This window comes from Ornithodoros turicata, unplaced genomic scaffold, assembly GCF_037126465.1.
Source record: "Ornithodoros turicata isolate Travis unplaced genomic scaffold, ASM3712646v1 ctg00000947.1, whole genome shotgun sequence".
NCBI lineage: Eukaryota > Metazoa > Arthropoda > Arachnida > Ixodida > Argasidae > Ornithodoros > Ornithodoros turicata.
In genome coordinates this window covers 130042-153742 of record NW_026999423.1, presented here as the reverse complement: position 1 = coordinate 153742, position 23701 = coordinate 130042, and the positions used below count along the sequence as shown (strand labels likewise).

The window sequence follows — 23701 nt, the reverse complement described above, 5'->3', positions numbered from 1 at the left end:
GTTTCTACGAAGGTGCTCACATTTCCACAATAAATGGCTTTCGAAAAGCGAAATCACACGAAGAGCAGCGCGAGAAACAAAGTCTCGCAAAACCGAACTTTAGAGAGGATCACGTGGTGGACAGGACGTAATGGCGATTTTGACCCGAGCGACCGCTAGAGGGCGGCTATGCCAGTCTGGAAGGAAGAGCCGCTCCTTGCATTTCCTTCTTCGATGGATACTGCCCCAGCGTTAAAGAGATGTAGACGCCTAAAACTCAACTGGAACTCGATCGAGTCCTGATCGGCGATGATGGAATAGAAGCGTCAGATGTGCTGGAGAGCTCGTGGGTCCAGAAGTAAAGATCCACCAGGACAATGACATGAACAACATCCTAAAGAAGCATTTGGTCCCTCGGATCAATTTCCATTTTCGGTAACGAACCATACGTGTTTCAACGACACTCGGCGCTAGCTCACGAAGCAACGATGGTGCATGGCTGGAGCAGAGGAAGTCTCAGTGATTTCATCTCGGCACAGGAGTGATCCACGTACAGTCCACGTCTCAATCGCTCTATCTGCGGAGCATAATAAGCAAGGACATGTGGTACTCCTGACTTCAGACTCCTCCAAGTCTCATTTGACGAAGGCGTGGGACAAAATGGATGACTACTACCTGCGAGACACTGCCAACTCCTTCCTGCGTCGTCATCTGCGAGTGCATCCCTAACAGAGGCGATACAGTTGAACGGGTTTACATTTATTTCGAGTAAATGTGTTACTTTGAGCTGAAAATATTAGAAAATACGAATTATACAACTGAGGAGTCATTATTGAGGACAATCCGGATACAGCTTCACCACGCGACACACGCAAGGCCAATCACTGCACAGATCTGAGGATAATCCAATAACGTCAAGTAAGAGGGGAGTAGTTGTGGTGTCCAGTTACTCCCTCGCATAAAAAGCGTTCCCCCGAGACTGAGGACACCAGCGATAGAACGTCGGACAGCCCCATCGGCGGCTGTATCATTGCACCGTTTCTCAAGAAACCCCTTCTCCTCGCAAGGCGGGACTAGTTGTAACTGCCGTAACGAACGTTTCTCAACTGTACCTGAAGCGTCAGTCACGAGAACATTTATTCATTAATTAAGCCAGCGCTGTCTCATGTAACAAACATCACAACCACATTTAATCTCTCATACAACACACAACTGCCTCACAGTGATCGCTCCATAGTACCGAACGATTCATAGACGCTGTGTGTGTCGCATAGTCTCTTCCTCCGTTTCTGATATTTGCCTTTCGCCGTATTTCGAGTGGTTTCGACGGCAGATATACCACGTCGTTGTTGTCCAAACCAAAACCATGCACCCACATGGTCCCGCGGTCATCCTCGTCGTTCACAGTTGGCTCAGAGAATTGGATAGCTATGACGTAAGCCCTTTTCAAAGCCAATCATCCAGCAGTCACGCCCTGCTATTTTTGTCCGATAACTCCGCCCCAGTTGTACTGAATACAGTTAGAGGTCGATGTATCTACTCGATAGTAAAGCATCGTGAGAACGTTGTCCTGCAGAGTACTCGCTATTCACGGAAATCATCATGGCCCCTTTAAGTTCGTTAATTTGCTCATCACTTTCCCGCTTACCTGGTAGTGACCTGGTACTACAGTGTCTTGTGGTTCCTAGGAGTGGTGGTCACGCCGACACCACTGATTCAAACTGCTACCGTAAGGCACGCGTTCCTAGATGGTGGTGGTGGTGGTAAAAGGGCTTGCCGTTGTCTCCCTCACATGGTCGCGTTCCTTCCTAGGTATGATCCTAGGCAGAATATTTCACAGAATTGTGTCACCGGCACCAGTTAACTTCATAACGCGGTCCGCCCTCGGGTGGGCCGTGTCTTGGAATGCGCGGCCCGTAAAACGGTCGTCGGGGCAACATCGCTTGCGGTGTTGTTTCCGGGAAGATTTTTTCTAAAGAACTTCATGCGTCGTCTTCATCGCCTTCAGCTAGTGGAGCACCCGTGACGAACATTTTTATCATAAACGCATCCGCCACACCAGCAAAGTTGAACGACTGGCGCTGAGGTTATGTAACGGTCGCCAAACTCAGATCTCGCGTTTGCGGTGATCGCCGCGGTAACAGTTACAAGCTTGAAGCTTTGTGACTCATCTAATCAGTCAACAATACAAGCTTGAAGCGAAACTCTCCTAGAAACTCCTCCTAGAAACTCCTCCTCCTCCTTGAAACTCTCCTAGAGAGTGTTGTTATCTAGCTTGTAGGACTGTAACGTAAAGTTAGTGTCTGTCCAAAGGGGACTACCTCCATAGGTAGCTCTCCTGCTTGATGACAATACACAAGCTTGAAGCGTGATGTGGGTAAGCTTACGCTTGTCCCATCCTACAGTTGGCAATACGAGTTCCTCGCCGCCGTATGTCTGCCACCTACAGTCATTCGGGTCGCCATAACTCGCAACACGTTCCGTTTCCTGGGTCAGGAGGTCACAGCTGTATCTCACGCGTGATCGGGGCGGTTTAGCCGTGCCGGCTATCACGGAGCGCTCTCTAGCACTGCAGATCCGGGCTCTCTTTCAGGCGCTTCACAATCCTGATCATCCAGCATGACCACGCCCCCCTCCCTTGACTCCGCCCCCTCTCCCGGCCCTGTTCTCGTCATAGATTTGTTGAAAACGGGAGGAGGAGCCTAGTTTGTGCCGGCCTCTCTTGTGGTTTTAAACAAATCAGGGTCGAGAACGTTGTCATTCGGGATTATGGTTGGCTAGGAGCGTGCTATGTGGTGAAGTTCATTTCTAAGAGTGTAGGGTACTTGCTCCAAAGCAACCATACGCGATGACGTCATCTCTGCTCTTGCAACCAATGCACAAAGTATGAATGTGAGTTCAATACATGCCATACAACATTTACTTAAATGTTATCATATGTAGTAAACTATGTCATACTTCTATACTATACTACCTTACCAGTTAACCGACTATTTATAATCTACGTGCCTCTTGCACTTAGTGGTGTAACTCTATTCCTTCAGTCTCACTCTAAACCCGCATTCCCACACCAGGAGGTGACACTTACTCGCACGACAAACAAAGGCGCGGTGAAAGATAACGCCTTATCTGCCTTCCACATAAGCAGGTTTCCCATATGCGTCGCTTCAGACTCCGCCAGGTGATCGATGGATCTCCATCTCTTCAACTGAACATCACTGGAAGTCTAAAGTGAGGTGAGGTCCCCAATACGTATATTTTTCTCTATTATTTATGCTGCGTTGTAGGGATTCACTGTGTGGTTGCGATTATTTTTACTGTTCTCACTGTGTTGGTAAATTGTTTTTTATTAACTGTATAGCGTATTTTTAGAAGCGGGATTTTCTTGCGTCTGTCTTTGCTTATCCTGCTACTCCTCTGCGACTCATTATCTATTAATCTGTATCGTCACAGTAAATAACGTACGCTGCATCCGGAAAGGTGGTTCGTTAAATTCCCCAAGCATCACCGAAGCGCGCCCTTGCTTCTCCTTCGATTAATATAAAGCGTCACTCTCACCGATGGTCGCTCAGAATTCCCACCTATTTGTGCCGTCTGCCTTTTTTTTTTTTTTTCCTTTCTCGGTGGTTGTGCTGCGGTTAATTGGAACGCTCGTCATTAATGCTACCATCCCTAAATAACTGCGTACTTCGCCCATCATTATCACCTTGTCGTCTCAACACGATTTGTTGCATCCGCAGTGGGAAACAATCTCACTGCGCCATCCCTTCTCCTGTCTGGTGGTGTCTTTCTGAACAATTGCTGGCGACTTTTGCTCATAGTTTGTTATATAAAGTGTAAGTTTAATGATGTCCTCGCTAGGAAAGGTCACCTTGGGTGGTCCGCAGGCAGAAAAACAACTGATAAGACGATAAGAACCCATGAAGGCATCACGTGAAGTACCCTCTCGAGCCTAGGAAAGAGATAATTATCTCTTTCCTAGTCACCGTGATGTGACTAGCTCACATAGGGCACATAGACGTTGTAATATATAATCTTTTCCCCTTCTAGCTTAATTGACACATATTATAATACACATTTTTATATTTGTGCAGTTTTGAAACCTATAGCTCCCCTTGATGGTCCTCTATTCGACAGAAAAAAAATTTTTGTTATGTTAAACCGGTAGGGCCCTGCTGTAGGTGAAACTAACCCTGAATGACATTACTGACATGCCATTTAAAAGTCAGACTACGGACACTTTATGAATACGTTGTGGAGGCGATCTTCAACACAACGCAGTGACGAGCATGGATTTATGAACGCCAATCGTTGTTAGAAAGCATGCAGCAAGCCCTGTATGGAATGTGAGACAACACAGTTTACACCACACTTGTGACCACACCATGCAAGATCACCATGAGAATGTCTCGTAAGTCACATCGCACATTGCAGGTGGGCCATGGGTTCGGCGTGGGAACATCGACGACGATCGTAACTGAAGTGTTCGGCGGAGCCAGGGCACGATGAGCGCAGGGTACAAAGACTGACACGTGATCTATCTGGTGCTTGAAAGAAGTACTGAAGAAAAAGGTTTGTAAGACTCGAATACTATTATACGCTCCATTGTGTGGTATTGCATTCAGCCAGATAACATAGTTGACGGGGACTATAGCCCGCATTGATTTACGTTTTCTTTTTTTACCGTAGCAAGTACTCGTTCAACCACCCGTCAACACGTGCCATCACAGCGAGGGCTCCCAGGGAGGTCACATTCTTGCACACGGTTGTAACGCCCAATAAGGTAAGTCCCGTCAGAGTATCCCACTTACCAGAAACGATCGATTCGCAAACAAACGCATTTGCTGGAATGTGTTCCGTATAATTTCAGGCTAGATAAACATTTTGAACGTAGAACAGATTCCTTAAAGGGACTTTCTAGACTCCACATGTGAAGTAAATAGGCCTCATCAGATGATAGTCATTCGTGTAGTAGTTTTCTTTATTTTTTATGAACCCAAGCGGAAAATATTTTACTCGTTGCATATGTTACTCGCAAATCGTTTATTTCAAGTTTCTTCGGTTATGTGACTGGTTGTTCGACATAATATTCTGAGTGTGAACAGATGTTGGAATATGTTTATTCGCGTCATCTTCTGCAAGCAACCGTTTCGATCCCTGCCATCTGGGAAGTGAGAGCTTCGGCCACGCTGATTGGTTTTCGCAAACTCGTGACCTTACCGGAAGTAGACGCGAACACTTCTTCGAAGGTGTCTTCAGTGATGTCACGGCTGGTTTAGTTGCGGTATTCTCGGTGCAAATTTTCCACGCGCAATTACCTTTAATTTCATTTGGTTATTATTTTTTTACAACTTGATGGAAAGAGAGATACATAACAAACGTAAATATACAGTGTAACACACTAGTGGGTAAATAACGCAGTATAGGCAGTATAAAGACTCGTTTGCTTCTATAGATTAACTGCAGACGGCTTCATCATTTGCAACGCTCATTTTACCTCAGATAGGCGACCTTTTGAATCACTATGTTTCCCGTGTGTGAACCACACTCTGAAAAACCCTCCTGCTTTACAGAGACGATGACGACCGTTGGGATACATAAATCAGCGCTGGAGCTCCACAAACTCCTTGAACGAGCAGTCCTTACGTCCTACTACGACAAATTCATCGAGATAGGTGAGCCAAAACGGAACTTCATATCACCGGGCATGTCATCCAGGGACGTGACACTTTCGCCGTCAACCACGCAGCGCCAACAGGTCGGGAGTGACCGCTGCCGAGGTCATGGGTTCGAAACTCTGTACCATGCGAGCAGGAGTCGCTCACGTCCTCCTCTGAGACTGTAGCCAAATACGCTGTCCCGTGCGATGGGGTTTAGCGAAGGTTGAGTAACAATCAGTATAGGACGAATGATAAGGTACTTCTTGACCAGAGTTCCCTTTCGAGGCAAACCCCGAAGTTATTAGAACGCCTATTTCCTTTCTACGACCGCGAAGAGGCAAAGGTCCCAGTACAAAACATCGCGTGCCAAGGTTGTCTACACTGAGGGATGTGTTTATATTGACGTAATTCGTTTGCAGAAATATGTTTCAAAGACAACTTTCACATTGGAATCGAACACCGGCTTAAATGGGTTGTCGGGTCCGGAAGCGCGTGCATAAGATCGATGGTGTAATTTTCTTCACCGCTTGATAGCTTCCTTGGTGAAGTTTCCCTCCCGAAAACAGCTTACATGTTAAATAAACGGGATTTAAAAACTCGCACACCCTCAGAAGTACCGAAAAAAATATCCCCAGATATAAATAGCATTGATCCCTTTAACATTTGGGGAAATATATTTTTCGTACGATTTTTTTTTTCATGTTAAGTGAAACACCCTACAACAGAAGCCTCAAGTCCTGAGAACAAGTACTTTATATTACTAAGAGCAGCTACTTTCCAGTACTCTTTGCATATTCTCAAGTACAACGATGGTTGCCTCATGATCTAAAAACTAGGAATCAGAGGAAAATCTGTTGGAATATATATACACAATTACCTCAATACTATGCACTTTGGAGTACGGATCCACATGTCAGTGCATTGGCAAAACACAAGGCAACTGTTCCGTCCACAAAAAAAGAAAACACCGGTCCAGATAAATAAATCTTTGATATCGAAGATGAAGGCTGCAAACAATGACACTGGTATCTCTACAACGCATGGAGTCACGTGTCTTGATAAGGAATCTGTCCACCCTAACCTCACTTACGGATTTGCCCTTAGGCGGGGACAATGTGCAGCAGCTTCGTGACTCCAGCGGACACGATTTCCAGGAGTTGATCAACATGGTAGATATGGCCAGAAAGCCACCTCACGTCAAGAGGTTCAAGAAAGCCCTGGCAGAGTGGAAACCAGACACAGGTAAATCGAAAACCAAATTTGGAGAAAGGGCTGGATCTTCATGTACCGCGTGTTGGCACGCGTGTGCGGTACATAATGGCCGTACAGAAAGCCGGCGTTTCGTTGAACTTGGCCTCAAAGTCCGGCCTTACAAGCAGATCAGTTAACGGGCTATTTTCTGCAATCTCAGTAAGTCTTTCTAATGATTCTAATTGCGTGCACGAATCTCCTACATGGAAGCAACGATCGCGTAGGCCTTTGTGGGAACGTCCGGCTCTCCGTATCTGCATAACTTGGCAGAAGTGGAGGATAGTTAGGTAGAATTGCAAGCGGCTGCATTCCTCTCTAAAGAGCTTCCTCAACCGACAGTTACGTTTCCGCCTCATTAGCCCTTCAGTCGTTTCCGACAATGAAAAAGTGCGTCTGAATCTAAGAATAAAAACGACAGTTGCAGCAACGTCCACTCCAGCGGATGGAGCAGAAGGGGAGCTTCACAACCTACTTGGAGGAGCGGATCTTCTCTCCTACCACGACAAGTTCATGGAGATAGGTGAGTCAGAATAGGCCGTGTCGATGCATACGCGGAATACTAACGGAAGCTAGTCGTGCGTGTACATGTGCGGACAAGGGACGGTGGCCGCATGATTCAGAGCGTACCCGCGACCAATTAAGCCTGTTTGGAGAAGAGAAAGATACGGATTGTATTTAAGGAAAAGCAAATCCGCTTAGCATGCAATACGTATTTTGACTCCCACCTTGTTTACAAGCATTGGGGAGGAAAGAGAGGAGGAGCCCTACTGCTCAGAGAGGTGAAGCAGAGACTTGGGAGCCACTCCAGGTGGCCCCGGTGGTCCTGGTAGCGACACACTTGGGTAGTTTCGGTATCGCTTGAGTGTGCTCGAAACCGGGCGGGGGTCTGGGGTAGGTCCAGGGGTCCAAACCTCCAATTCTAGACTTGAACATAGGGTTCAAGGGACGTCACCACCGCGGAACCCTCGGTGTCTCTCCGTCCAGAAAACGTTGTACGCTGGTCTCATTTTATAGCGCGGTCACCACCGCGTATCGCGGTTGACGCAACTCTTCGGGATATTCCTACACTCCAAGGAAAAAAGGAGTAAAACTGGGAGTAATTGCAGCTTCTACTCCCCTGGACTGCAATTACTCCCCATTTTAGTCCCTATGGCACGAGATTTAGTCCCGACATTTACTCCCCAGGACTGCAAATTGTCATTGAACTTCGCGAATGTTCTCCTGAATGCAAGAGTCTATGTAGATATGTGCCCTTGTTAAATTGGATGGCATATAAGGCTGTATAACTCAGCCACCACAGCAATTTTCCAGGCACACAGAGTAAGAAACAGTTAGAGCGTTTTTCTTCGCAAATTGTGCCCTATGTATATGGCGCAAGATTGTGTATAACTCGATATGTCACGGTTTGGCGGCTTGCTTCGAAGCAATTTTATGCATGCGCACGAATTATGTACCTGGGACTCTTACAACAGCGCGTGAAACACAGTCTCCATTCTGTGACATTAATTTACTCCCAAAAGGAACAACTTTTTGTGGCAATGCATTTAGTCCCCAAAAGAAGTAAAAGTGCTCCTTTTTTTCCTTATAATGTAGGGTTCGCTCACCTTTCAACGTCTGCTGTACCACCTGTGTCCGCACATAATCTCCATCAGTGTGTTTTAGTGGTACTTCTATAATGCATGGAGTCACGTGTCTTGGAACCGTAACCTAACCCTTTTGGAATTGTCTCTAGGCGGTGACAATGTTCAGCAGCTTTTTGACTCGACGGCGGGCGATTTCCAGGAAGTGATTGGCCTTGTTGATATGGCCACAAAGCCATTTCACATCAAGAGACTGAAGAAAGCACTGGGCCAGTGGACAGGACCGTCAGGTAAATGAAGAACCAAACGGGTAGAAAGGACTCAATCTTCGTGTATCCCGTATAAGCTTTCGGTACCGGTGTATAATGGCACCCTGAATGCCGGGAAGGCTTTCTTCGTTGGTTCACAAATGCGATATTACGAGCCAAGCAGATGACGACCTATTTTCTGCCATGTTCGCATGGAAGAACATTACAAATTGAAGCAGATGATCACATAGGCCATTTGGGGGTACCGGACTTCCTCATGCATGATTGCATAGAAATGTAGAATTGAGAGGTAGAGGTACCGACAACGTACCCACAACTGACTCGATTCTCACACGCGCTGTCGCCACATCAATCACTCTGTAGTTTTATCTCTGAGCATCGTTAAATGAAGATAGTGATAGGAGTTTCACGTTATCTTACAATTAATTATGATTTTCTGTGGATGTCGATCGATGGCTTAACAGTCGACATTGCTTTACAGTCGCGGTAGCGTCCAGTGCGGCTGACGAATCAGAAGGGGAAGTTCACGAATTACTTCGAGGAGCGGATCTTCTCTCCTACCACGACAAGTTCATCGAGCAAGGTGAGTTAAAAAGTGTGTCTGTGTGTACCGAATACTAGCGGGATCCAGGCAGGTTGTTGCATTTGCAAAGGCGTGTGTATCTGTGGGGCCGGTGGTGGTGAAAGGCGAAATATGAGAGAAAGGGGAGTGTTAAGATAGAGAGAGTTAAGATGTCATCTAACGCTGTCTCGAAAGGTAGTTTTCTTCCTGCGCTGAAGAAGCGCTAAATTTCAGCTCGTTGGTCCGTATGAGTGCGCCACAAAAATTCCACGCTTCGCTAATTGGCAGAGGGCGGGGCATGGCGGATGAACGCCAAAATGGGGCCTCAGGATGTTTTTCATATATTTTTACCATAGCCGTGTGAATGCAATTGGCCATCAAAAGGGCTTTATATACAGTTAGAATTATTATTACAAATAAATCTCGTTTGACAGATTGATAATTTCGGCATGCTGAGCTAAGACAGAAGATGTTAGAATGATGGGCCAGTTGTGTTGAAATTTTAAAATCGCCAATGGAAGGGAACACGAAAAGAAATGTTTAGTCCTGTTGTTTCGTGCTCCCTTGTATGCTGTTTCTTGCAATTCTTAGAAGTCATTTAAGAATTCTTATTTTAGAATGGGTTTAAATGTTTGCTGCATCCCCTGGAGAGAAAGAACGACAAAGACTGAAAAGAGGGTCTTTGTGATTGCAGAGGTTATCGAACCCTATAGTATAGGTCATCATAAAACTATTTAATGCGAGACAAAGACAAAAATTCGTATTCCAGGTCGGGTAGGGCCTTCTGTGTTAGGGATGTGTCTAATGTGTCCGAGGACACGTTACGGATGTTTAACCTCGGTATTGGATTTGTTCTCAGGCGCAGACAGTGTGCAGCAGCTTTGTGACTCAACCGACGAAGAGTTCCAGACACTCGCCGAGCACGTAGGCATGGCCAGAAAGCCCCTTCACGTGAAAAGATTGAAGAACGCACTCAAACAGTGGTCATGCCATGCAGGTAATTAGAGAAATCCCGGGTTCTGGTAAAACGACTCACTTATCGTGTACATGCTCCTGGCACTCCATGGTAGTATTCGTACGCGATCCATATTGGCCAAGGGGAATTCGGTTGTACGTGCGTTATTCGTTGATTCCCAGGTCATACGCTGAGTATATACATAGTAGCAAGGTGTTATGTGGCATTCGAAATCAGTTGTATGTTGCTTTTAGTTTCCTTTACTTCAATCTCTGCGATGCCTCTAATTATTCCACGAACAAACCACAATCCACAAAAGATGTTACGGACCCTTCGGAGCACTTACAGGTTCAGGTTAGTAAAGGCATGTGCCTGAGCAAGGATTCTCAACTCGGGAGGGGAATTTGGGATTGAAATGGGGGAAGGACGCCACGCAGCATTCACTTCCGGTCGTCACGTCCGTAGTGTATCATTCGCAGGACATCTCCATCGCCAGGGACGCACCAAGTGTAGGGCATGGCAGTTTCTAGACGCACGTGTCTCATCAGTGCTAGCGGTAGGGTCGCTCGCGAGGAGCAATACAGACTCAAGAAACTCGGGAGAAGCAATAAGATACCTCGGAACTTATGCGCGTATTGCTTTGGAGTTATTATGAGCAGGGGATAGCGCCTTGATGGACGGTAAAACAGGTTCATACGTGAGCGAAAAGGTGTTGAGACCCGATGGCCGTAGTGAGGTGTCAAAGAAGATTCAGTCCTACGTCTCAAACCTCCAACTACATTAGTAATTGTGTCCTTTTGTGACGGAGTGCTTCTCTGGAGCTTGCAAAAGAAATTCAGTGAAGGTAATAAAGTAAGTAAGACGGTGGCCGCACATGTTTCCTCGTCCATTTCTCACATCAGAGGAGGAAAAAAATCCTCAGCCCCTCCTATGATTTTATTATGTTGTCAATGAACAGCGCGATGGCCGTAGGTTGCTATAGGTCTGGTTCCCTTAAGGACGTGGACGTCAGCCGCGAGAGATATGCACGATGGCTCACAAACCCTCTTGACTGACGTGCCTCCGTCATTTCAGAGCCAGCTGCGTTTCGAGATTCGCACAAACGATGTAATACGCGTCTCTTACCCTTTGTTGTGAAACTCGGTATACAGGTCCTCATCGTATCGGAGAACCTTCTCTTAAATATGTACCACGTAACGGGGCCAAGTGTTACATCCTCTTCTACCCATATTATTCCTCTTCCTGGTGCAGTATAGCTTACGTATTCCTTTATGCTAGCAAGTCGATTTTATCTTATCTTAAATGAAAATTTAAGATCTCATTGCCCGGACGTATGTGTCTGTATCGCCTACACCGATCTTCCTTTGCAGCCGTAATGACGTCCATTCCTTCAAGCGAGTCGGAGCGTGAAATTCACGAACTGCTTCAGCGAGCGGATCTCCTCGCCTACTACGACAAGTTCATCGAGAAAGGTGAGCCAGATTGCGACTTCGTGTCACCAAATATAGCGAGCTCACAGGTACTTCGGTTGTTTTTTTAACGATTAAGATAAATATTTTTCGGCATGCTCGCTGAACGATTTTTCTGAAGTCAGCCTCGGTGGATCAGTGGTATACTGCTGCCAAGTGCCTCGGATTTGAAATGGCGCGAATAATAATAAAATTAAATAGATATATCAAAAGGACAATTTCTCTCGCTTGTAGAGCAGCGCCTTGCGTGGTCTATAGTGCATTTAGTAGATCGTCTTCATGAGACTTCGAATGTTGAAAGATGAAAGTCACTGAAAAGGTTAGTCAGCTGTAGGACTCGAACCCACATCTTCTGGATTACCGGTCCAGGGCTCTACCAATAGACGAGTTCAGAAAATCCCAGATCTCTTAGCGCACGCATTGCATCCTGGGCGCTTACTGAGCGAGGGAACGAAGAATAATCCTTGAGATTTCGCTTTCGCTGACCTTGACACGTCGTGGACAATGGACTGGTAGGGGAGAAATCGAGCCACCCGTTTCTTTCGTATTAGTAAACTCCCACAGTTCAAAGCGACGCTAAGCACTCTGGGATTTTCTGAACTCGTCTATTGAGCTAAGCTAACACGCTTTCTCAGCGACTTCCAAGGGTGCGTCGTCTGAGGGGACAAACCAGTCACTCTCTCTCACTCGTCCTCCTTTCACTCATTCGGTAATCCAGAAGATGTGGGTTCGAGTCCTACAGCTGGCTAACCTTTTCAGTGACTTTCATCTTTCATCGTTAATTTCTTAGGTAATTTGAGGCTTTGTATGTATTTGTTGTTTGACACTGATGATTTGTCTCCTTTCAGAGTCCTATAAGTGCATGCGTAGGCAGTGCCACCTCCGTTACGTAATGCCCTTAAGCCGGCCTCTAACTAATGACCAATAAATAAATAAATCAAAACGACAATTTCTCTCGCTTGTAGAGCAGCGCTTCGTGTGGTCTACAGCGCATTTAGTAAATCGTCTTCATGAGACTTGGAACGTGTTGAACTTAAGTGTTGAACTTGACCCTAGGCTTAGACAATGTGCAGCAGCTTTCTGACTCGACGGAAGAAGAGTTCCAGGAGTTCATGGATCTTGTTGGCATGGCCGAATTCCCTTTTCACGTGATGAGGTTGAAGGACGAACTGGAACAGTGCACAGGGCATCCAGGTGAGCTACGCACCATTGAACTGAGACGCAGCACTCGGTCCTAGTGTACTCCACCTTGGCATTCCTGCGCGGAACATAATGAGGAACATAATGACTCGGAGAACGTCGATACATTTTTCTTCCTTGATTCAGAATTTACACGCTTACCAACTATTTTTTTGAATCTCCGCAATGCACCTACTGTCGTACTGACTAACGACGCAGACTGAACGAACGAATAACCCTATGGACCCGATGATGGACACACCTATATCCTAATACGCAGTTTAGTTGTTTTTTTTTTTCTCAATTTACACGCTTGGTAGTATGTTGTGTGCACAATGCAAACTAAGAACGTCTATCGAGGTCTCGCGACCCGTTTAGATACGTAGATCAGCAATCCACTGCTGTCTTTACACTTATGTACCACCATAATACCTATCGTATATTTTTTTCTTTCTGTGTTTTTTTTTTTTCATTTAAATGGGCCCTGAAGAGGTTCGTGCTCTCTGTCTCATAGGATACTGGACGCAGTTGTATTCCGTATTGAATGGTTATTATTTTATTACACGCACAATGCAATGTAGGGAGTGTAAGATGTGCGCGCTATGTCGCTTAATATGAAGAAAGGATATATCGTGATGACGAAGTGTCCGACCTGCCTGCTTGGAGACCGCCTGTCTCTGTTCTACTCGTTAGCTCCACTCACAGACAATACTATACTGCAATTAGAGAATGCTGCTTCGAATGCGACCTTTGATGTCTTTTCGTTAGCTGGTATTTACCAGATCTTACTCTGCTTATTACGCCGAAATATCTCTATCATCCTTAATAGATGGTTATCGATGTGTCTGTAAAAAATACAGGGTGTTCAAAATTAAGCTTTCATTATCACTCTATAAATAGGCGAGCAAACGGAAACTGGTGCTATTTTCTCTGTTCCTTGAGTAAGAAACAGGTGCTACATAATTAGCAGCACCTGGGGTCGGATTCACAAACGCGATCGTAAGTTACGCTAAGATGCGCTAAGATGCGCTAAGACGTCGTATCCTGCGACGCGCGTATGACGGCGTCGTAATCGCGATTCACAAAGCTATCGTAGTGGAGAGGGCACCCCCTTTGACGAGGAAGAGAAAGTTGCTCGCTTCCTGTCACGTGCGCCTCGGAGAGAAACAGCCAAAGGGTGCGAGACTATGTTTTCGCTATGGTAACGATGACGAAAATTTGTAATCGCACCAATAAGAGTCGTCCCATTAGAAGAAGGCGAAGTTTTTCGTCCCAAATGTTTTGTTACTGCACGTGCTCTCGGTCTTTCGGTAGCCAAGCCATATTGGATGCCATGCAATCACAGGCGAAACGCGTTCGATGACACAGCAAATATATTTCCAGTATGTTCGTCTCAGGGAGGGGGTGGGTGAGGGTGTTTTGTAAGCGGTGTGTGGCACCCAGTTTTGCTGCTTTTATGGCTTCTTTTGCCTTTCTTGCAGACAATTTGGAGGGGTGTTGAGGGTGTCTTACACTTCGTCGTAACTTTCCCGCACGACGGAGCACCGACGGAGATACGACAGATTCCGTCGCATGAGCTCTTTGTGAATCCGACCCCTGTTTCTTACACAAGTAGCGTAAAGTTATTCTTTAAAGTTATCCGGTTTCCTGTCAACGCTGTGTTTGCGTAGCGCTCGTGATAGCTTAATTTTGAACACCCTGTATATATATATATACATATATATAGACAGCGTGCCCCAGCTAAATGCGAACATATTTTTTTATATATGTATATTAAAGAAAAACGTAAAGAAAGAAACATTAAAGCATGCAACTTCACAACCGTCTGATATGCCAACCACTTTCGCATGCGATGGCGCCTTTCCCGTTCTCCTATGTGTCTGCTTCATTCTCGTCGTAACAAAACCAATGCTTCGCGACGGCCGCTGTGACGACCACAAAAATGGTACCCATTGACGTGGCTTAGTTCAGTTCGGAACGCTGTTTTGTACGCAAGCACAGTAGTATAGTTTATTAAAAGCGCAATAGTCAACCCCAAAATAAGTGACTCGTTAAGGACCAACTACAAATTCACGTTAAGTATGTATTGATTACCTTAGCATCGTGTCGTTCTATTTCTGGATATATCATCAGTGCACACTGAGATCCCAGTGTTTGTGTTATACTGGGAGCATGCTGAGGGCGACATTTTTCCCCTGGTGGCGTGCGGGAGTATCTGGGCGACAGAGTTTGTCGCGAGAGGCGTTTTAGCTTGCAAAAAACCCTCCATGGGCGTCAGCCTTCAGACAACGTGATGATACAATAAAAGCGAGTGCCGCGATCCTGACGAAATGCCACACTTGATCAGTCTCTTCTACTTCGATGAATATGTGTTTAGGTTACTAATTTCTTTATGAAAATTACAGGAACTGATCCGGTAGCTCAATTTCATCTCCACATGGAAAGGTCGCAACAGTGGAAAGACGTCAGGAAGGAAATGCACGAAGCTATTGCGGCCAAAGATGAGGCTGGTGTTCGAAAGTGCCTGGATGCCGCGCCTGTATTGAAACTGTGGTTGGACCCTGTGAAAGATAAGTCAGCTCTTTACAAAGCAGTCGAAGAGAAAGCTTTGCGTATTCATGGTCTCTTAATCTCGCGCGAATGCGCCCTCAAAGACGACGAAGACTCATCGTGTTACGAAGGTCTCACACCTGTTGAACGAGCTGAAATTCGTCGGCAACAATATTACACCACCAAATACGAGGACTCTTACATCGACTATCTGAAAAGCAAATCCCGGAGCGCCAGCGGATGTGATGACTTCGGTGTACGATTGGAGAAGACGTTTAAGCAGCTCTCCAGTGATGAAGTAAACAAGAGTATCCTGAAAGTTGTTGCAACAGCACCACACCTAGATATAGTGTTCGACTCTGTGGCTAAAAACGTTAAGAGGATTACTGGATCCGGCGGGTGTTCCACACGCGGTCTGACCTATCGTGAAGAAGAAAGGGTTTACGTCTGCGGCAGCACAGAGAAGCGAGAAGTTTGGGGAACTCTCATTCATGAGTTGTCCCACATGGCACTGACCTTAGTTTACACAAATGAGGGAAAGCCATATAACCGCGGCGATGAGGAGAAGGAACGTCATTACCAACAAATTCTGAACGACGTTAAAGGAAGGAAAAATAATGTGCATTTCCTTATCCAGAAAGCCTTCGACAATAATGAGGAAGAAGAGCTAATTGTACGGATTCCTCACATACTGACCGAATGTGACGAAGGAAATAGGATTCTGGAGCTTCAAGCACCGAAACTACTAAAGTTTTTCAAGGACGCTGTCATGCCAGACATGCAGAGATATATTCTGAATGGAATCCCGTCCATAGATTCAACGAAAATCGAAAATGAGAACACAAGACTTCGAAAAGCTTTCCACATTGGCCAATTCAAAGTCAATTTCGAGAAGCCGCTGGACCTGTGTGACCTGCAAAATATGCCTCTTCTCGTCCTTGCGGGTCCAGAATTGAGTCTCCTCGAAATAATGGTTTACAACACTGTGCAATCCACGGGGCAGCCATACTTGTTTTTCGAAGCAAACCAAATGGACGATACGCTAAAGCATGTGTTAGTGAACTACAAATGTCGATTTGTGCTTGTAACGGTTTATCCAAACAAAAACGTCCAAGATGTTATTGCACTTCTGAGTGAAGTATCCCGTGTGACTGGAACAAACGTCATCTTCCTTGTGGAAGACAGCGGCAAATCTTCCTTGTTGGAGCAAGTGCAAGGAGACGCATTCTTTGCCGCTGGACGTGTAGTGCATAATATCCTTGAAGCCAGTTTGGAGCATGTTTCGAATAGCTGCAAAAAAGAAGTTTTCGAAAAATCTCGCGTAGAACTTCAGGGAACTTATGTTTCTTTTTTTCCCGAAGCAATGAATATGGACACCTTCTCATGTTGTGTAGACACTTCGGTTTTCCTAAACCTCTGTGAGCATAAAAACATTAACCTGGGACCTCCGCTTCATGAACTCGAAGAATGTGTTCAGAACTGTTATGTGGAGCGAGTGTTTACAAGGGCCGTGAAAATTGACCTCAAAAAGTGCAGAATGGACGACGAGAATGAGGCTTTCGCACTTTTGGGGTGTCCGCATGATTGTGCTGCAAAACTTGTACCTGATGGCTACGAGGCAAAACATCAGAAAAATTTAATGCAGTTTGAAAAATTTGTGGTCCTTCAGGAGCCATGCGACTATGAAGCTCTCCTGAAAAATGATAATTACCGAGGGAAGGTAGTGCATCTGCTGCAGATCACCGAATCCGGTAACGAAGTGCTGTGGACTAAATCAAATGGCCGTCTCAGTCACCTTCCAACGACGGGAAGTGACGATTATACCACGGAGGCGTTGCTGAAGGTGCCCGAGAAGGTCGTCGTCGTCTCTGGTGCTCCTGGTATGGGAAAGAGTGTGCTGGCAAAGCGCTTGTGCACCGAAGTAAAAGATGAAGACGAGAAGCGGTGGGTGCTCTACGTCGACCTTCCTCAGAGAATGGCATTAGTTAAAACAGCGTCTCCTAGTTTGGAATATGTAGCGGATCTGTGCCAAGTACAAAGAAGTGGTCTGGAGTTCGCTCTGTTCGAGGAAAGCTTGAAGAATGGGAACCCTTTCAAGGTCGTTGTCATGTTGGATGGCTTCGATGAAGTCACCAAGGAATGCCGCAAGTGTCTGTTGGAACTTATATTGTTTCTAGCTAACCGAAAAGTTTACAAGGTGTACCTTTTTACTCGCACTGTGTTTAAACGCCATGCACAAGATGCCTTGCACACGGTGTCATACGATCTCGTTCCCTTTTCTGTACAGAACCAGAATGATTTTCTCACAAAATGTAGGGTCCAAACAGAAACTTCAGCGACCAGGAATGACGCATTTGCGGCAAAATTCCAGCAACTGTACGCGACATTGAAAGAGAAAAACAAGACAATCCTGGAAACTCCACTCCTACTTCGCATGATGGCTCAGATGGAGAGCGGGGAAATTACGGAGTCGCACGATTACTCTTCGCTGCTTAATATTGCTGACATTTGTGGCGGCAGTATATACACTGTACACATCTACAAGATGTTTGTCGAGTACAAGCATCTTGTGCACCGAAAAGAAAAGTTGAAGGAAGACATCGTCCTACGTGCCACGCGAGGGGAGCACGAAGCAGCGCAGTCTTCATTCTACACACACCATCGTCTCCTCGCTATGAAGTGTATATTTCCTCAGGATATATTGCAAACCTTATTGAATGAAGACGAATTAGTGCAGTTAGATCCAGAAGGAAGTATCATGAAGGGCGTTGTGGACAATTCTCTCAAAGAAGGTTTTGTGAATAGAATTAATGAAGGAATTCCCGAGTTCGTTCATAAGACTTTCGCCGAATTTTTCGCAGCTCACTATCTCCTCGAGAAGGCAAAGATAAGGACGAAATCGAGCTATAGGGAAAAGGTAGTAGAACTATGTGGTAAAGAAGACTACGAGGGTGTAATGCTGTTGTTCGATGGACTGGCGTCAGAGCCCTGTCCACTTCACTCTGCTGTGATAAACAACGACGTTTCTTATTTTGAGCAACGTGTTATTCAAAAAGAAGGCATGCTCGTTGTCGATGAGCTAAAAAGGACGCCGTGGCACGTAGCAGCCCTGCATTCTGATAAAGCAACACTGAAGAGGCTTCCAATGGATGATGCACTAATCCAGAATGATTTGTTTAATATGTCACCGTTGGGGTACATGGAGCTTTTTTCCCCATGGATGGATGTTTTGTTGACTGGGACTTCGACTGTGAGAGACAGACTCGACGTATTATGCGCTCGATGCAGTGAGGAAGCAGTGAGACGTTCTACCGAAAATCTGCGCAGGTTTCAAACCTTGGAGCAAACGAGAGATTTTCTTGAACGAGCAATATTCACGGCTGTGAGACACGACCTACGATACGTTTTAGACGTGTGTCTGAGCTATGTGTCCCCGAGAGAGAGTACAGTAGATCTGCACAGAGACATCATGGACCAATTAGAATCACGCAAGGAACGAAGCTCGAGATGTTCTGCAGAGTCTTCGGTAATTAGAAACCTTGATAGTTTTACAGACAGCAGCAATAGAACTGTCCTTTTTTACGCAAAGTCCGAGACTGTTTGTAAAATGCTCCTTCCTTACTGCGATATGGGAATTCTTGATCAGGATGGAAACACAATGTTGCACATTAGCGCGAAAGAAGGAAATCTGGAGACAATACAGTTTTACCTCGCACATTTACCCGTTAGCAGTAGCAATGGACGCTTTCAAACTCCTTTGCACTTGAGTGAAGATGCAGAGATTGTGAGGCTACTTCTTCCTCTTTATCCCTCAGTGAATGTTCTCGATTGTAGTGAACGAACTCCGATGGATATATGTGCAAAGAGAGATGATTTGGAGGCCATGAAGTTGTTACTCCTTCGCACTCGGACATATGACGAACATCACATCAGGCTGAACACAACGCTTCATGTGGCTTCTGCCTCTCTTTCCCTTAAAGCTGTGACGTTTCTTCTACCTCACACAAATGCGCACATGCTTAACTACGCAGGAGAAACGTGCTTAGACGTTGCTTGGACAAGTTGGAAATATCTGTCGAGTTCGGATTCCAACGTTATGAGGTGTCTCATCCCACACTCACCTGAAACGTTCGGCTCATCACTGTTGTACGTCTCGGGGAGAGGTGGTCGAAGGGAATTGATGGAAACTCTATGGCCTTATTTGCGACACAGTGACCCTAGGCATGCACAGAGGATCAGCAGAAGCTATGTGTATGTGTGGATGAAAAGGGGTTTCCAACAAGAAATTTCGTGTCTGAAACTTCTCTTCCTCCATTTAGATGACATCGCTGGTGATCCTTGTAGCCGTAAACTGCTACATGATGTGGCCAAGGACAAGCTACGTGAGATAAAAGAAGAAAATTTCATTAATTACATGAAGCTGTTACTGCCGCATTTAAATCTCAGTGAGCAGGATTATGTAGAACGTGGAGTAAAAAATGAGGACATCGTTACCTTATATCGGGAATGGTCGCACATGAATAACACCGATGATCCCCACATTCACGATGTCAACGCAGAAATGGTTTGCGACGATGGCAGTATGAAGTTGCTCATAGAAGCAGAGGAAGGTAATGTGGAAGCTGTTAAGATTCACCTCTCCCCTTCATCCGTGTGCTTTACAGATGAAAACGAGAACACTGCATTGCACTTGAGCGCGTCGAATGGACACACAAATGTGGTGAAGCTTGTCATTCCTTTTTATACATCAGTGGACGTGATCAATGTGGATCGAACGACGCCCATGCATCTGTGTGCCTTTGGAGGACACCTGGACGTTGTAAAGTTGTTATTACTCCGCTCTAGAATGAGTTCCCGTGACGAGTATGGAAGGACACCTCTTCACTGGGCCTGTGAAAGTGGTGCCGTTGATATCGTGAACTTCCTTCTTCCCTACTCGTTCCCTAATATGCGCGACATATTCGGTTGCACATGCTGCGCTCTTTCCGCTAAAAGTAGCAACATGAATGTTCTGAGATGCCTCATCCCTCACTCTCTTATGAACTGTCCTAATTCGATAGGCCAATCACCAACGCGAATTTGTGCAGAAGATTATATGAGAGAAGAGCTGGTGACATTATTGCCATATTCTTGTGATTATGACGTTGCGAGTTTATTGACGCCTCCCTTGTGGTCATTTGATGTAGAAGATACGCCTTGTCTGAAACTGATGGTTCTCCACTCAAATGTCACGGCAGTGCATGCGTGTTTCCGTGAAACACCCAACCGCATTCGAAGGATTTATGTACAGTAATCCAAACCTGCGTCCAAAGGAGACTGAGAGATCAGTATTCCTGAATTATATTTCTCTCTTGCTTCCGCACGCAAGTATTTCTGCTAAGGAGGATGAAGGCAAGAAACTGTTACAAAAAGCCCTCCAAATTAGTCAAGATCCCAGATTGATTAGCGTGCTTCAGGAATGGCTCGCATGAGTGACATTCATTCATGGTGCTGACAATTGTTGGTACCGTTGCACCGAGTGGCACCGAGCTTTCAGTGGGCATGAGCTCTGCAGATGATAACGCAGTTTTCATAGAGCTTTCAACAGCAGTATACTGAGTACTTACCTTCATCCGATAAAGCACAAATATTAGCCAGAGTCAAAAATGAAACGAAAAATCGCTTTTGTGATGGCCGTGGCTAACGAGTTTTTTCTTCTTCTCGTTCCTTATGTTACAAAGTGCCGTTCAGTAGTAGGTTCATAAGGTGATTTGAAAAAATTGTGTTTATATCTAATGTGCTAGTGATATGGTTAGCTACGTTATACATAACACACTATTAGAATACATGCTGCATGTGATTATATTTATATGGTGCATCTCACCGTTAGTGGATATTACTCTAAGACAGCGATTGAGCACCAGGTTCTTAAAACAATGTTGGTCAGTGTTATATCCTTTTAGGTTGGTAATGGATTGTCATCGTTGCTCGAAAGATGTGTCAAGTTTAATCCATCTAGCAGGGTGGTACGCTTCAACCCTGGAGATATATGGGGTCCTATGTTTACCGCCCTTGGTGTCAAATGTATATACCCAAATGTCAAATGTATATGAAATAAAGTGTTTTTCGCACATTGGAGAAGTCTTAATTCAAATTAGTTTGGAACTCTCACACATTTCACTGCAGAGTTCTGTAAAGTAACTATTGTCGAGCGAAACACATGTGCGAGACAGTCATACATTTATTACGATCGAATAAATGTACGGGTTGCAAATTGCTTTGGCAGTTATGATTACAGATTACAGTTTAGTTACAGATTATGGAACATATTACTTTACTTTAACGTAATAAAGCTTTGTGTAAAGGAACTCCGACTGATCCAAAAGTACCAGAAATTGGATTTGTGTTCGTGTGATTAAAATGATTACATGCAGCTGTCCTTGGAAGTAATGTGTCTAGTTAGATGTCATCAAGAGATGCAGAAGGGAAGAAATTCCAGTAAAGAAATATGAAGCGAAGTGTCCCAGAAGGAGAGCCGTCCATATTTCGAACAGAAACTCTTCTTCTTCTGGGCAGTTCTTCTGTTCTTATTCTTCATGAGCGAGATGGAGAATTAGGCTCACACACACCGTAGGACATGTCCTAGGGCCTCGTAGTAGACAAGGACACGTGTTTCGAGGGGACACAAGTTATAGTTATGGTCAGCTTCTGCAAGGTTGGGATGTGCGCTTAGTTTTTATGACAGGTACTTTTGCGGACTGAAACTACCCGAGCAGCGCACAATATTGGTCCAACATTGGCAATGTCCCGGCTTCATTGGGCCTATGCAGGGCCAATCAAGGCAATGAAGAGCCAATAAGAGCCAATAAGTGGTGTTATCTTGGCTCATCAGCAAATTCACACAAATGAACAAATAACGCACGACATGTTAGAAAATGACCAGCATGTCATTGTTATTGAGGTTTGAAGCAATGTCGCCCATAAGATTACTTTCTGGAATTGCTTAGTTAACAATGACGCTTCGCTGGCTTACATTGGTCTATAGTCAAAAGAAATTGTCGATGTAGCCAGCTTTCAACCACTGGTTGTAATTTAATTTTCCAAAGACACGTTATGCAAACAGAAAAACCAGAATACTATTGCTAAAATTTAACTTGCGTTCCTGCGAAGTATTCTGGCAACAACTATTTCTTACTTTTTTTGGTCGATATGTTCTCAGTGATGGGTAGTTCTGTAGGACTACTCGAATCCCAGACCGAGCGAGATCCTACTATCTCACCTCCGCGTGCCACCCATGGCAGTGTTTCAGTATCTACAGAGATAAATATAAGAAAAAAGCCGAAAGAAAACAAAAATGCATTGTGCCGTGATGCCTTCCCGTTGTCGTGCTGCCATTCAAACCAATTAAAACTAGACCGGAGTGGCAGTTACTATAGCTAAAGGGCATTCGTATTCTTCATTGGCTCACCACGGGCTTGGCTTGCAACATTGGACCAATATTGGCAGTTTCATTGGCGTATTACCAGACCCTTGTTGCACGGCCTATATACTGGACCAACGTGACTTATATTGGCTGCCAATCTTGGACCGATACGTGACCAATTATGGTGTGCTGTTTGCAGAGTTATCTTTACAGTTACCAAATTAAGTCTTCGAAGGCATCTTGTGCTTGCACCACATCACTGTTAGGATATATTGTCGAAAAGGAATGAACTTGAATTCGCGTTTTGAGATGATTCCCAAAATCGGTAGGGATGCTGATTGCGATGTGGTTGTACACCACGTTACTCCGTTAAGCGCTCGGTCCCGAAGACTGAGAGGCTTATGCACTCGCCGGTCTACACTCGGCGGTTACTGACGGACAAATCAACACTCTAGCCAACCCACGATTCCCTCGACAATACTTAGTTCGACCCAGGGCGATCAGCACTCGTTAGAGCACGATGGTGTAATCGTCAAAGGAGTGACTCAGGGTACAACGATAACAATCCAACACAACGCTTTACTCAATCTTACAAAATTAAAAAGAAACAACCGATGAATGCTTCAACACAGATATTAATTATAACTAAATAATACAAGGTGCAATGCTCATTAAGAAGACATTATCTACGTGGAAATGGCCTTAACACAATTTCAACAGGGTGACAGAGAATTTCAAAGTCTTAGCTGTTTTGCACAGAAGGTCCGAATGTCCCTTGTCAGAAAGGTGCTGTGATGAGTCGGGTCGCGCGGCGGGGGTCCTTTTCGGTCTATGGTCTCTGCGGT

At 45.2% G+C, this 23701-nt stretch overlaps 2 protein-coding genes across 2 annotated transcripts; both read left to right on the top strand.

The window, feature by feature from the left end:
- Nucleotides 1–3078: 3078 nt before the first annotated feature.
- LOC135375853 (uncharacterized) lies at nucleotides 3079–9465 on the top strand. The gene is made up of 8 exons (XM_064608497.1): nucleotides 3079–3215; nucleotides 4414–4551; nucleotides 4669–4762; nucleotides 5553–5654; nucleotides 6744–6881; nucleotides 7309–7410; nucleotides 8623–8760; nucleotides 9221–9465. Exons 4-8 carry the CDS (start codon nucleotides 5558–5560, stop codon nucleotides 9358–9360), a joined length of 615 nt encoding a protein of 204 aa, XP_064464567.1. The 5' UTR covers nucleotides 3079–3215; nucleotides 4414–4551; nucleotides 4669–4762; nucleotides 5553–5557; the 3' UTR covers nucleotides 9361–9465.
- A 631-nt stretch (nucleotides 9466–10096) lies between these two features.
- On the top strand, nucleotides 10097–21404 carry LOC135375835 (uncharacterized). Its single transcript, XM_064608479.1, has 5 exons — nucleotides 10097–10298; nucleotides 11627–11728; nucleotides 12782–12919; nucleotides 15310–20064; nucleotides 21397–21404. The coding sequence occupies exons 1-5, from the start codon at nucleotides 10097–10099 to the stop codon at nucleotides 21402–21404; spliced, it is 5205 nt and encodes a 1734-aa protein (XP_064464549.1).
- The last annotated feature ends 2297 nt before the right edge of the window (nucleotides 21405–23701 follow it).

Coding starts and splice junctions, on each gene's coding strand:
- LOC135375853 (XM_064608497.1), top strand. CDS start 5,558: ATGACGACCGTTGGGATACATAAATCAGCGCTGGAGCTCCACAAACTC. Junction 6,882..7,308: donor AGAGTGGAAACCAGACACAG/GTAAATCGAAAA, acceptor TAAAAACGACAG/TTGCAGCAACGTCCACTCCA. Junction 8,761..9,220: donor CCAGTGGACAGGACCGTCAG/GTAAATGAAGAA, acceptor ATTGCTTTACAG/TCGCGGTAGCGTCCAGTGCG.
- LOC135375835 (XM_064608479.1), top strand. CDS start 10,097: ATGTGTCTAATGTGTCCGAGGACACGTTACGGATGTTTAACCTCGGTA. Junction 10,299..11,626: donor ACAGTGGTCATGCCATGCAG/GTAATTAGAGAA, acceptor CTTCCTTTGCAG/CCGTAATGACGTCCATTCCT. Junction 12,920..15,309: donor ACAGTGCACAGGGCATCCAG/GTGAGCTACGCA, acceptor TGAAAATTACAG/GAACTGATCCGGTAGCTCAA.